General features: G+C 36.9%; 1 protein-coding gene across 10 annotated transcripts in view; it reads left to right on the top strand.

Annotated features, from left to right (window-relative positions):
• ERC1 (ELKS/RAB6-interacting/CAST family member 1) overlaps positions 1 to 15,448 on the top strand; it is a 275,197-nt gene that overhangs the window by 139,390 nt on the left and 120,359 nt on the right. For all 10 annotated transcript variants that reach the window (XM_088164633.1, XM_014869999.2, XM_088164632.1 and 7 more), the window contains one exon: positions 4,310 to 4,445. In XM_088164633.1, coding sequence (XP_088020759.1) covers positions 4,310 to 4,445 — 136 coding nt within the window. The remainder of the gene's footprint in view (positions 1 to 4,309; positions 4,446 to 15,448) is intronic.

Below are 15,448 nucleotides of genomic sequence, written 5' to 3'. Positions count from 1 at the left end.
TAATTGGTCTTCTTAGTGAGGAAGGGTCTTCCCAAGGACTCTGATGGGTCACAAAGTGACTTGCTGCTTTTCAGGAATATCTGATGCTCCACTGGTCCTCTATTGTTTGTATTTGTCTTCCTGTTTTGAAATAATTTTAAAATATGAAATCTTCTCATTTGAAATTTTTTATTATGATTGGTTGATATTATTCCCCATGGTGTTGGGCTGTATTTCACCACTGGAAATTCAAGAATTTCATAGAGAAGTGGAAAGGTGTGGCTTTTTTTAAGTGATGCAGCTTTGTTTCATTAAAGAAAGAGTAAAACCATAGATACGAACATTTGGTTTCAGATTAGGATTAACATTAGGTTTCAGATTAGTGTCCAGATTAGGAAATTTTAGGGGATTTTTTCATCAGGCACAAGACCTACATTGGGCACCGAAAATCAAAGGATGTGAAATTATTTATTCTGAAAATCTTGGCATGACTTTAGTTGAAAGACTTTGGGGTTTATATTTTTAAATCAGAAGCCTGAATTTGATTCTACTTCCTTTACCTGATACATTCAACTATAACACTACTTGATCTGACATACTGTGAAATGGAGAAAAATTCAAAATAATGGAAAAGAGTTTTCACTTTTGAGGGCAAAATGTTTTCTGAGCTGGACTCTCAAAAAAGGATAATTATCTTAAAATTTCTATTAAAAATGCAAAAGAAATTGTTATTTTCAAAATGAGTGGGATTCTTTACTGTAATTCAGCATAAACATTCTCATTAGATTTTTCTCCTTTTATATATGTCTGTAATGTTTTTATTATTTGATTTGAGGTGACTCTGAGAATAAGCATCTTCTGAGATGAGGTACTTTTGCTTTTGTCAGTTTTGTTGTTGTTTCTGCTGGTCCCAGTTGGTATCTTCTTCAAAGCTTTATCTCACTGAACGTGACCTGGCTCTCCACCTTTAATGAGAATCACCAGAAGTCTTTCTCTCTTTTGTAGTCCTGTTTTCCAAAGTTGTTTCAGTAGGAATGTGTATTTATGGTAATATTTAATGCACTGTATCTCTCAGAAGTTCATTATCTCTTTATTTTATGATGAGAAGTCCACATGCACGTTTCAAATTGCTGTTTGCTGTTGCTGTACATACAAACAGTAGTGCTTTCTAGAAGACATTCATAAACCTCTAAGCTCTTGCCATCATTATACATAAGTCATTCTCTATTTACTGTCTTTAATCTTGTGCTGGTTTTTTTCAGTTTTAATAAAAATACTCCTAGAGATTATGAAATTTTAAAAAATTTACTGTCCCTTTGATTGGGATATGTGCTATTATATTCAAAAGAATTAAAAGAACATTAAGCTTACAAAATGAAGCTCTCAAACTGAGAGACTTGCAGAGCTTTGTTTCTTTCTTTCTGTTTCTTCCTAATAAGCTTCCATGTGTACATATATTATGAAAAAATTTCCTCTTGCCTGTCTCCTCATAAAATGTACCAGTTGCAGCATGCTCACTTAAGTCACGTACTTTCTGTATTTTATTTTATTGTTCCAGTTCAGTATGTGGTCCAATTCTGCACATTGTTCAGTGGTGGTGTGAAAATGAAATTGTTCTATAACAATCATAAGTAGTACTGCAGTGTTTAAAATAGCAACAGAACTGTCTTACTGAGCAGTGAATGGGGTGATACCTAATAAGCAAGCTTTTGAGGTCTCTTGATATTAAAAATATGAGTACATATTTAAATATTTTAAAAGATAGTTTGCATATATAAAAAGATGATTGTCTGACTGGCTTTGAAGACTGAAAGTTACCTGGCAGAGAATGAAGAGCATTCTTTACAAAGCCATAGTATGAAGTCTTCAGAGCTTCACAGAGCTTTCATGGTGCAAATGTCAAAGGGCTGTGGGCTTGTATATGCTGAACCTTTTGCATGATTATCTGCATGAGATTAAATGTGAAAATTTTCATTTGGTACCATGGGCATTGAGATGAGATGAAATGTATTTTCGTATATCAAATGACTCTAAGCCTTTTTGGGTTCATAGATTTGAGTTTTCATGTGACCTTAGATTTATATAATTAAACAGTTGGGGAAATTTTAGTTAATGCCACAGATACCTGTATAATCTGAAAAGTTTATGGCCCAACTTTTGTTCCTTTTTGATGTCAAAGATATGGAGAGATAGTTGTGTCTTGCACATGATTCAAAGCCAGGTTAAATGGAGCCTGGTCTAGTAAAAGGTTTTATGCTGATTGATCTCAGTATTACAAGCACTAGGTAATTTCCAGACTTAACTTTTATAAAGCTTGTCTTTGTCTCAAAACATCTACCTGATATATTAAAATGTCATTAATTTGGTTGAGACATGAGAAGGGGGATGCCAATAGTACATATCCTAATAGTTACTCCATCCTTTGAAATACTTGAATAGTTGCTCCATACTTTGAAATATTTTGTTTGAAAACATTTTTGACCACATTGGACATTATCTATTTCAGACATATTTTGGTGAGGGTTGGGGCTTTATTAATATTGTTGTCTCTTATCTAACTAGTTGGTTATAGTAATAAAGATAAATTTCCCAACATGTGAATCTAGCTCTGCAAATTTATAAAAAAATGCTTAATTCCTCTAATTTTAATTTAGAAGTTGAGTAAAAATTCTCATATGGAATTGAATTTGTTGAGCTGACATATTTTCATTTTCTGCATCAACTTAGCTGTACTTTCTGTGTTTATTTTATTGGACAGATAGAACCATGTATTGTACAAGCTGAGTTGGTGCCAACATAATATTTCCAATAAGTTGTTTAATCACTGAGCAAGTCTGCTTTCAAACTGGGCAATGTGCCCATTGCCAATGTGCAGCACTGGGTTAGAATAACTCAACAATTAGACTGCTTGTGTTTAAAAAGCATCCTGACTCAAATCAGCTGTAACTCTTGGACAGGGTAGTTAAGTATGCCAGTAATTTTTTAACATCATCAGAAAAGGACTTGCCTTTTTTTATTGGTCTCCAGAGGCCATCAGCACTTTTTCACCCTAATAGTTTGTTTTAGCACCAAGGAAAATTTGCTGTCTTCACAATTTTCTCAGCTTCAGTTGGCTTACATTGGAAAAAAGCAGAGCTCAGAGTTGAACCTACATGTTTTTGGAGGAACTCAAAACACTGACTGGTCATATGCCACATAATTTGAACATAAATATATCACAAAGAGATACGTTCTTGATCATGCTTTTGTTATGAGTTCTGAAGAAAATATTAAAGAAGGGTTGTTCGTGATCTGTTCTAAAAGTATTTGTGAAATACAGAAGAAACATTCTTCCCTGTCTGTGTGGATAACATACCAGATCTGAAGCTGATATATCATTCTGTTTTCTAAACAGTAAATTAAAGAGCCGTCTCTACTACGTGCAAGATGTTTTGGGGAGATCTTGCAACCAGAGAATCTGTCTTTTATTCCAAAATCCAAACTGCAGATATAATTATGGAGAAAAGGGCTGAGGAAGCAAAGCTAGCCTGTTTTGTTTTGATTGGACTAAAAGTTTAGACTTAAGTTCTCTGTGGTCAGGAGACTGAGATTAAAGAGTCTGTAATTAGATTCAATACTCCATGTGTCTTAATGCCCTGAAAGGCCAAACCCTGTCTGCAGGCAATGGTAGCTGCCAGGATCATCAAAAATAGTCCATAGGTGCAAGAGAAAAGGAAATTATGTTCAAATAGTTTGTTCTTACTTGTTGTGTCTTGTTTATGTAAAAAGAAAGGATAGGAAATCCCTCAAAATATCAAGAAAACAGGTAGATCTTGAGGTTGAAAAGAAATTGTTTTACTTCTGGAAATAGATTTCCTAGTTCTCGTAGGTAATCCTCTATATTCAAGTCATGTTTCAATAGTTTTTCCTTTCACTCCTCCCGTTTTCCTCACATTAGATACAGTGGCACCCAAAGGAAAACAGGTTATTAGATGTTTGTGGTTTTATATGTACGTGTGTGTGTGTGTGTGAACAGAGAAGAGTTTTCTTCCCTAAAGTCAGAAGAGGACAGGTGCATCTTTTGATTAATAGTTTATACCAAATAATTAATAATGCCTTTGTTTCAGAAATATTCTGGTTTAGGTTAATAGTAATGAGCAAGATGAAGCCTTCTTTTGGCTGAATTAACAGTTGAGGGTAATGCTTGAGGATGAGTTTGGTGCTGGTGACCTTGTGCCACCAAGGAGGTGGTGGCACTTGATGGTCCCGCTGTTCCCTGGCCCAGCTGCCCAGCGCTGGGGCTGACAGAAGCAGCTCTGGGCCACGCTCTGAGTGCTCCTCTCTTTTGCAGGCAAGTCAAAGATCAAAACAAGAAAGTAGCAAATCTGAAGCACAAAGAACAAGTGGAGAAGAAGAAGAGTGCACAGATGCTGGAGGAGGCCAGGAGACGAGAGGATAACCTTAATGACAGCTCCCAACAGCTTCAGGTAACATGGGGATAGAATTAATGCAATTGGGATAATGAGCCAGCTCTCTGCTCTACCTCCTGATCTGTTTTCATAGCTGTTACCTAACAACTTTGGTACTGATTGTTTACAAGGACACATCTATCCTACACCATTTCAAAGAAAGCAGCCTCTCTCAATTGCCTTTGTATCTTAGTCAATTTTCATAACAGGAAAATGTATTTTTAACTGTCTACTTGGTTATGAAGTGCATCGTTGAAATAATTATATCAATTCCGCATTGAGATTGGTGTGATGTTTCTTTCTTCTCTGCTCTTCTAACAGCCTTTTTCTTTAGCTGTTTTGTGTATTTTCCCAGCTGCTTCTACCTTACACTGGGGTCTTTTCTTCAGTAAGTGAAAGATAACCAAGTAAGTATTCTTAGGGAAAGCTGGAATTGTCGTGGAGTAACTGGAGGACCATCTTTGCTGTGTGTAGTCATCCTTGTTTACTCTCCCTCATGAATTCTTGGTGTGCTTCCTGGTCAGTTGGCTTTATTTCTGAAATGATCATGCTGCTGCCCCACAGAGTTATCTGGTCACCTCATATCTGCCCAGGCACAAGAAAGTCACTGGTATAAAAGCAAGTCGAATATTTTTGAGTGTGCTGTGTGTTGAGATTAGCTGCAGGAGGTTTATCAAATGGTAAGTTTTCAATTGCTGTCATAAAAATATTAAACTACTGGCATAGAGTACCCCAAAGATATCATGATGTGTGGAAATAATAGACATTTTGACTGTGTTTTCTTTAATTTACAAAAATAACTTTTCGTTTTGTGAGTGAAAATAAACATGGAAACTGTACCCTACCCTGTAGTCTTTCATTTTGTTAATCTTTAAAGAGCAATCCTTTCTTTGGTGTTTTCCTTTGTTGTCCTAGGTTAAATTCTGTTTCTTTTTATCAGCCACATATCTTAATACATCTACAGTGAAGACACAGAATACATCCTAAGGGTTCTCTAATAAAGATAAATTCTCTCCAGACAGATACCCCTTTACTTTGTTCTGTGGGATGCTGGGGGGATGTTTTCAGCTAAAACTTCGAAAGAACCACAGAAGTATATGTCCATGGGGAATGCTCTCAGATGCACCATTTTGTGGTTTTCTCCATCAGCTCCAGTCTTGTATGTGCAGGACACTGAAATAGTTAAGTTCCAAGTGTCAGAGAATGATTTCATAACTGCAGACTTTTATAAAAGGCGGGAATGTGGGATTTCTACATCTGCTAATGGGTTTTGTGCCTGTAATGCTTTGACAATTCACAAGGCTCTCATTATGTGGCAGGTATGTTTAAATAACACAATCTTCCTGGTATTAGTGAAATGTCTTTAAAAATTCCTAAAACTACTACAATATTTGGTTAGATCTCTAATCTGCATTTGAGTAAATCTATATTTCAAGTCTGAAAAGACACCTGGTGCTTGACATTTACCTTGCAATTACATGGATGATGTATTTATTGAATGATACTATTCCATCAGACCATCATCTTTGTTTTTATGTAGCACTTCCAAATTTTAAAAGGGATGGCTTCCTTTTCTGGCTCTCCCTCCCCAATTATTCTTTTCCTTTTCATTTTGCTTTCTTCTTCACATATGTAATACTCTGAAAAAAGCCTGAAATTTGTTTTCTCTCAGCTTCTATTTGCATACTGAAACCACTTTTAAATTTTTTTTTAAGAAACAGTCAATCATGCAAAATGTTTGTACTACATAGCAGTGGACAGAGAGTGATATTTCAGATATTTCAGTTACTGAGAATTTAAAGTCCTGTTAGAACTATTTAACACCAGTTTCTGGTACATCAAGGAGATGGTACAGCTTTGGTGGTAGCAATGAGGCAGCTTTTGCTCAGAAAAAAATGGTGCTGCTTTATATCAGAGTTCTTTAAGAATGTATAGCTGCCCCTTCAATTTCTTACCCAATTCTTTACTTATAAAATGTTTTAAGCAGTTGAGAGATCATAGATATCAAAATACAAATAGCATGGATATCTTTACCTTTTCCTATTCAGGTTTTCCAACTAGAGATCCCTGTAGAGCAGTACATACTCTTCTGCACTTTGCTTGTGTAGTGTTTTATTCTGCACTGGTATCTTGTGCTTTCTGTATAATGATATGCAAGTTTTTCTGACATTAAAAATAGACATTATTAAATGTATTAAATAATTTAACATTGAAGTGTGATGTGATAGTCAACATTGAAATGTGCAGGTTACCATGGCATTAATGTTACTTGATTTTCCCTAGTGCTTTTCTTGCTTTTGTGAACATAATTGTCCTGTTTGGGTGGGCTCGATTTTAGAGAGCCTTTCCCCATATTCAGCACAAGGCTGAAGGGAATGCTTTCATTCACAGATGAAAAAGGTCTGTATGCTCTAATGAAAATATCAGGCTAAGGTAAAATATGGAGTGTTTAATGACAAGTGACAGGTTCAATAAAAGCTCCTTCCTTTAGAAGAGCCCTCTGCTTATAGCCTCCCTCTCTCAAGGACTGCAACATTTTGGTTTCCTGGAAGTAAAATTTACCCAGGACCACATTTCAGTTTCTTAGTTGTGGAGACCTGTCTTCTCTCTAGACTCTTAAAGGGCTCTGCCTTGTAATCGATTAAAAAAATTAAACCTGAGAGGACTGTAGATATTTAACATTTTTTTAATGCAACCATTGTTGGCTTTGGGGTCAGGACACACAAGCACCAATTTCAGATAATTTTGGTCTTGGTGGTTTTGGCTGGAATTAATAATAAGACATTATGAAAGGTTTAAAAATATATGATCTGCATGTTCTTTGGTTGACTGTCTGAAATCCAGTCAAATAAACATGCTCCCAAGCACACAGTGCCCTCTCCTCTCCTCTCCTCTCCTCTCCTCTCCTCTCCTCTCCTCTCCTCTCCTCTCCTCTCCTCTCCTCTCCTCTCCTCTCCTCTCCTCTCCTCTCCTCTCCTCTCCTCTCCTCTCCTCTCCTCTCCTCTCCTCTCCTCTCCTCTCCTCTCCTCTCCTCTCCTCTCCTCTCCTCTCCTCTCCTCTCCTCTCCTCTCCTCTCCTCTCCTCTCCTCTCCTCTCCTCTCCTCTCCTCTCCTCTCCTCTCCTCTCCTCTCCTCTCCTCTCCTCTCCTCTCCTCTCCTCTCCTCTCCTCTCCTCTCCTCTCCTCTCCTCTCCTCTCCTCTCCTCTCCTCTCCTCTCCTCTCCTCTCCTCTCCTCTCCTCTCCTCTCCTCTCCTCTCCTCTCCTCTCCTCTCCTCTCCTCTCCTCTCCTCTCCTCTCCTCTCCTCTCCTCTCCTCTCCTCTCCTCTCCTCTCCTCTCCTCTCCTCCTGTCCCTAACAGACCTGTGGTTTATTTCTTCCTGAGTCCAGTAACAAAATGTTCGTTTATTCACAGAGCTCTGATGATAGAAATTTGGTATTTTGGGGAGTGGGGGAAGAATGCAAACCATAATGTCTCAATTCTAGTGAGATGGATAAATGGCTTTCCAAATTTGTCTTTTCCTCCTGAGTTCCCTTAAACCACAACTCTCCAGAGATCTGAGAGGTTGATGAGTGTCTGGCCTGTAAGCAGGATAAAAAACCAAACAAACTCTTGGGTTGGAGTAGAAAATTTTTTCTTGAAGTGACTAAAGCTTGGCTATTGTAAAAAATAATTAATATGCTGTTTAGTCCTAGAAAGGTAAGATTTACTGGAATTTCATTATATTTGAATGGCTTCTGAAAGGAAGTATGCATATTTTCTTGTTCTATCACTCCAGCATCTTCTAGAGTTTTTCCAGAATTTTCAGAATATCCATTCTGTGGGTTTGTGTACTATTGAATGTGTTGCAGCAGGTATCCATCAGTTTCTAATTGCTGCTGACAAACTAGATGTCCAGATAATGTGTAAGATGTCTTTGAGTGCTTTAATGAACAACTGTAGAAAGCAGGTAAACTTATTAGTTCTTTTTTTTTCCACACCCAAGTTTAGATAATTTAATGTATATTCCTAATCCAGGAATTGCAGATGCAAGTATATACAGTTTGTTTCTTGTGATATTGTATTTCTTTTGTCATACTGGAAAAACCTATCCTTCCAGTGGAAAGAACTCTACTTTTAAACTAAACAAATATTCAATTTTACATTCAGTAATGTTTTTACCATGATCCAGGCAAAGCTTAATGAAATTGATAGATAAGCAAATACCTTTCATCAAATGAACCTTCTAAATTAATTAAATATCAGCCACAATGCCCGAGGCTGCCAGGTGTTTTAGAGGCAATGGACAATGCTCTCAACCACATGCTTTAACTTTTGCCAGCCCTGAGTTGGCCAGGAGGTTTGGGCTGGGTGGTTGCTGGAGGTCCCTTCCAGCTGAAGTAGTCTGTTGTGGTTAGCTTTTGTTATGAGGCACCACAGCATGTGCACACAGTGCCAGCACTCAGAAACCTGAAAACCCAAGTGGAGCTCTGTAGCTTAAATTACTGAGGAATTTCCTCTTGGTATGCTATGATTGGATCTTGAAGGTGGGGTGGACATCTCTTGACAGTAATACTGTGCCATAATGAAAATGATACTGTGCTCTCATTAGGCTGTTAGTAAAGCAATATAGTGCTTTCCTAATTAATCTCTGAACTTGATTTTGGGCAGTGAGTACAAAATTTCTGAAGAAATGGTTGAAGTGAACCTTTCAAAGCTTAAAGTTCAAGATCTTCTTGAAAACTTTCTAGGCATCATCAGATTTGAAGCAATTTGATTATGCTAGTTAAATATGTTAGGTGTTTTCCTGGGATAAGTGACTTTCAAGTGTGGAGTTCCTGGCTAATTTCTAATTTCCATATAGACCACTGGCATAGCAGATTCCAGCCTTGCCTGCCAGATGAGTGGAGTGTACAGCTCAACACGTTTTAGCCCAGAAAACAGTCAGCTGCTCCATTTCAGCCTGGCAGAAATCTCTTCTTGCATCTGCAGGGTTTGTTCCAGAGAACAGTCTGACACATCAAACATGTATCTGCTCACTGAGCTCAGATCGAAATGTTCTTTTTCTCTCTCTTCCTCTCCCAGTCCTTTTTAGCCATTAATTACATCATGGGGAGGTTTTGGCCTCCCTGCCCCTGGATCATTCCCTGTTCTGCCCAGCTTTGGAGGTGTTAATATTCCCTGGGCCTGAGCAGGTGCCATCAGCACTTACTCAAGTGGCTGTAATTTCTGTCATTTCACTTAAGGCTACATTCAAGTCTAGGTCATCCTCATCCTGTCCTCCAGGACAGAGCTCACGGCATCAGTCACTGTATCGGTACCAATTCACTCTGCAATTCATTTTTAAAGAAATTTTTTAGTATTTTTTGAAAGGATGAGTTTTTTCTTGTCAGTTACTAAATAGGATGAAACTTAATATTGTTACATGTTCTCAATAATTTAGCTAAATGTGGTGCTGAGGTAATATGAGTCAATGTTTTACTGTCTGCTTCTCGGTGTTATGTGGGACTTTTGTTAGTGAAAATGCAGCAATTATGAACGAATACAGGCTCTAAAGATAAATTATAGCTCATAAAAATCTAATTGAAATAATTGTATGCAAATTTTTCCTCCTTTTTTATTTGGGCAGCAGTAGCCAATAGTTTTGGAATCAACTTACCCTCCAGGTCTTTCTCTCAGAGATTCTGTGACAGCTGGCTTTTCATTACAAAACAGGATGTACATATGCAGTAGAGACATCAAAATGCATCATGGTTCATTAGTGATATAATATTCCAGTAGAAATTTTCCTTTCCATTAGCTTTTACAATATGTTACAGAAAATACAGTGTTCACAAACTTTTCATTCTGTATGTATTTGGAGGATTGTGATTTTCAGCACAGTGTGTTGCAGTTAGTGTAGATACAGGCACTTATTTAACCCTGGCAGATGCTTTGAAAAAAGCAAGTTCTTGTTCTGATCATGTCACAGCCTTCTGTCAAGAGAGATTTTTCTTATCCTTCTTGGATGTCTGGGAGAAGTTCCAAAAATTATGACCTTTTAGCTACACATTTCATCACTTAGAGCGATGGGAGGTTTCTTGAAGGGAGTGACAAGGAATTAATTTGAATTGTAGCTTTTTTGGGGGAATTAAAAAATCATAATTGAGCACTCCTGGATACATCTACTTTTAGAGCATAGATAATGCATGAATGGTGGATAGACAGCCTCATTTCATTACATATGTGTGAAATAATACAGTAATTATAGACAAGACTCAGTTATTCTTCAATGGTAATGCTCTCTAACTGTAAAAAGACTCAAACATTTTCACAGAGTTACTGCCTTAATCATTTTTATCATTCAGCAACATAGAAATAGGACTATAAAGTTCATTGCACAGTGGAGAAATACTACACAATGATAGAAATGCATAATATGAAGTAGCACTATTGTGACATTATATTTCCATGTAAAAGTTGCACTGTTGGATATTTCCATCCTAGCAAGACATTAGTGCACATATGCATGAGCTTCTGTCATACATAAAAGGTTTCTCCTCTTTTCTCTTTTGAAATGATAAAGTACAATGTAGATTTCAAGGAAGGGCATGAAAATTTACTAACAGATTGCCAGAAAGTAAGCTCAGCAAGGTAAGAAAAGCATCCCTTTTTTATCTCTTATGCTTTCACATGTGTGCCTGGTGGACCCAGCAAGACAGTAATTCTCCATTTACATCAAGACAATCTCTCATACATATTAAAACTTAGGAGTGTTTATCTGGGTCTGTTTCTAATACCAGTTTCCAACTTTTCCTGATAGAAATCCAATACCTAGTTCTCCAAACAACTGCATACAAAGTATATGGTAGCAGGGGTGACTATTAAAAAAAATTATATTTATCTCTCTCATTTCTTAGTTTTCTTGGATTTGTTAGGCTTTGATGCATTAACATTCTTACAATGTGAGCTGTGATCCACAAGGAAACTGTGGGGACAGTCATATCTCCAGTTTTATTGAAGGCACTTTTCTGATGAATATTTGCCAGGTCTAACTAACTTGATTTTTGCTTGTGCATGAAATATTGCATGCTGAAGCACCAACAAAAAAGATATACATCTGAACATGGAAAAGGATTTATCTCAGAAATTAATTGTAGAAAGAAGTTGCAGCTTTTTTCTCTGTCTAAAATAGAGTATTGGAATAAATACATTACCTTATCCTTAAATTGATATGGCAGTTCTTATAGAGATAGAATCTGTTACTCTACATAATCAATGTTTATGACATTAAATCTGTTGTTAAGGAATTACCTTCTCTTGTGTCTGACCAGGAGAGAGTGCTCCATTCAGAATACTTGTTACCCTAACATTTACAGAAAGGAAGCTTGAAGGGCCCTGGCAGTTGCAGTGGAGAAGCATTTCCCTGGATAGACACTTAGCCATCTGCTCTATCAGTTTTCACTTATGGTTTGGTTTAGTTTGCCATACATTTATTATGTTCAGGTTAGATGAATTCATTCCTTTCACATCTTTAAAAAAGATGAACCATTTGATTTCTTATGTAAAGTAAAAATGCTCTACAGTTTTGAACAGGCAGCTGGAAAGATTTCATGGAAGTAACTATTTACAACTAGCATTAGGCAGTCTCCCAATTATCCCAGTATTTCCCTTAACTGCAGATTGAGATTTGTATTGAGAGAAAGCCATTATATGGCCTGAGAGTTTTTAAGAGGAAAGAAGACTCCCTGCATCCTAACATTTTTCTGTGATCCATCAGGAATATTATTCCCCAGACACACTTTCACCCAGTCTTTTGGGCAGAAACATGATGTGTCAGTGGAAGATGAAACCTGCTATTTGTGCTCTTGCCTTTTTGGCAAAGGGAAGGGTTGGTACTCTTCATGGTCTGCCAGAAACTGAGTCCAGTGAGGACTGCACAGCTGAGTGCGTGCCAACAGCCTTAACCACTGGATGTTTTTTGCATAGGCTTTTTTTCCCCAACATTAGTATCTGAGTTCAAACTGCTTTCCTAAAAGCTGTCAGAGAGATTAATGTAGCTGTTGACAACATGGTGTGGTTCCTGTGAGGAGGTCTCTCCTGAGAGCAGAAAACATTGAGGGCCAGATTTAAGCAAAACAATAGGAGCACATTGAAGGGGAAGAACAGCTCTCTTTTCATTTTGGTGTCTTATTTCATGAGCCTGAGAAATGGTAATAAATTTGCATTTTTCCTTCTTCTAGATTTTTTTTTCTGTCTCTCTCATAAGACTTTTTTTTTTTTTTACTTACTGCGTTGAAAGTGGTTTCTAACTCATCTCTCCCCAAGAATAAAAATGCCCAATTACCATGGCTCATTTCATAGTCTCATTGTTTAATGAAATTGCTGTTCTCCTTTTTTCTTCTTTTGCACAATAGAAAAAGAAAGGGAGATGGGGCGATGATGGGGACCTCAGGCAGAACTCAGAACTCATTTTAAAAAAATAATACACGTGGATTTTTTTTTAATGCTATACTGTGGGAACAAATACTCAAGCATTTCCTTAAAAATACTTACTTCTAATTCATTTCAGATAGTACTAAACCTAATTAATTTCATTCTAAATCGGTATTATCTTTAATCTTGCTTACTAAACTGCCCAAATTGGTGTCACCATTAAACTATTTTTTCAATATAGAAATCGGACTATTCTTTCATCAGCACTTTTCCTATTAAATTTTTCTCTTTGTCTAAAATTTACACATTCTTAGGAGGTATCAGAACAACTGCTGTGGCTGTGATGTGCAAATATTAACTGGAATTGAGACTTAGGCTGCAAATTGTGTTCAGAACTGACAGAAGGTTGTAACACACTAGAAGTCAGCACCAGTCCTTTCATCTCCTTAATTTGATGTGCATTCAAATGTCAATGCAGGCATGGGAAAAACTTAACTATATTGATAACTTAGTCTGCTAGTCATGATTAAAGGAGGATGATATGAACGTTTTAGAAGATGTCTGTAGTCAGTTAAAATTCATCAACAAAATTCACTTAAACCATTATGTTGCGTTTGTTGCTTGCGTTTGAATTCTTCCTAAAGTTTGATATCATTGGGGTCAGACGATTTTCCAAAGCAGGGCAGGAAATGCAAGGAAATGAAAGCTAGAGGAACATGGTGATCCAGCAACAGGTGTCCATGTCCTTCTAGAGCACAGCTAAAAAATGGCAGATGTAATATTTTCTGTAAATGAGACTACATTTTTGTGCAATTCCAAATTATAGTTACTGTTTTTTTCAGGATTTTTAAGTGAAAGATAATCTATGTAGCTCCACAAGTATCTCATAACTGGAACCCATGGATAAAGGAGCAGGTGAAATTCAGCATAAGTATGTATTTATTTATATATGTCAGGAGAAGCAATCTTAAATATATGTGATGGGTTCTGATTAGCCATAGGAGAGCAATCTCAGAATAAATAGTTTTATGAAAATGTTATTAGTTAGGAGGATTATTAAAAAGCCATTTGAGAAGTATCCAAGAGCAAAGCAGAGAATGTGTGAGCAGTGCATTCCCCTGTGAATAATGTACAGTGATGCCAACCACCCACCAGAGAAATGGATGTGGAAACACAGGAGAGGTAAAGGCTAGGAAGGAAACAGTAAACATAAGGACAGGCTTCTGTTCAGACAAATATTAAATAAAATTAAATACTTGAACATGGAAAAGAATGAGTGAAGACAAGGGCCAGGGAGTACTTTTTCCTGCTTTGCAGACTTAGAATAATAGAGATAATTTTGGAATATTTGAGGATAAAGGGAAACAATAACTGTTTTTCCCATTCCTCTGAACTAGTTCATGCTTTTATTGAAGCAATTGGAGTTTTCATATAAAGAAGTGAGAATCTCTCAGAATGTGTTTTCACTTTCTCATTCTTTTGGGTTTTAGGCCCATTAATTTTAATAGTGATTTTTATGAATATTATAAGTTGCCTGTTAAAAGCTACTGTCAGTGTAATGCTGCAAATGCACAAACGAGAAGCTTTATTTTAAAGCACCTAATTTCAGTATTTTTAAGCTCACTCTTTTCTGATTACATTCCTATTTAATTGTCAAATTTCTACATTTTCTGTACCATATTCTGTTCTCGTCGTCTTCAAATGTTTGCTTATTCTCAGGATACAGTGGAACAGCAGATCAGCATTTACTAGTAAAGATATTGAGAACTGCTTTTATTGTTTTAAGCCAAGCATTTCCCTAAATTAATATGTCTATTGCTGATGCATAGCTCAATTCCATATTATACCAAGGCAGATCTTCTCCTTGAAATTACCTTCACTTGATGTGTCTGACTTTCAGGGGGATTGTGGGTGCATTGGGGTATTCCTGGATGGCGTGAAAAATCAATGATAATTTATTTCTGAAGGGAAATTGTTTTACTGATCTCTAGTCTGAAGATGGGGAGAAAGTCCTCATGGATTGAAATTAAAGGGATTTTTTTAGCTTAAAATATCTGGTGGTTAGCAATAGAATCTGGTGGCTGCTTTAAAGTAAGAAGTTCCCAGCACAAATACAAAAGCTGCTCTACTATGATGCACATCAAGAAAGAGGCATCAGAGGCTAAAATCAAAAACCAGAGATGATTGCAGGAATTCCCTTCAAAATTGAGGGAGTGGAAGAGATTCAATGGGACCAACTGCTCAGTAAACGTTTCCTCAGTGGTGTTTTTATCAGTAGCAATTTTTGTCCTATATTTGTGTATGAAAAAGAGGGAAAACAAGAGAAGTGGTTTTTGTAGCTGTCCATGTGTGGTGCTCTGATGGTCTTGTCTGCTGAAGGATTGAAAATGAGCAAAGAAAGGTAGCTCTTGTGACTTGTGATATGTTAGCACAATGATGATGACAGGACTGACATTTACAAAGAGAGTTCAGACAAATAAGGCTATATCAAGGGAATAACATATGGGTTTGAGCTTCGTGTTAATAGTGCAGTTGGTTAGAACTGCTGCTGGTTTTTTCTGTAATCCCGTGTCAATTTAGGAGCCTTGAGTCATTGTATTGATTTATGAGAGAAGAACAAATCTTGTTAC

Source organism: Sturnus vulgaris, chromosome 5 (assembly GCF_052056855.1).
Source record: "Sturnus vulgaris isolate bStuVul1 chromosome 5, bStuVul1.hap1, whole genome shotgun sequence".
Classification (NCBI taxonomy): domain Eukaryota; kingdom Metazoa; phylum Chordata; class Aves; order Passeriformes; family Sturnidae; genus Sturnus; species Sturnus vulgaris.
Note: the sequence above shows the minus strand (reverse complement) of the source record. Positions and strands in the feature narration are given on the sequence as shown.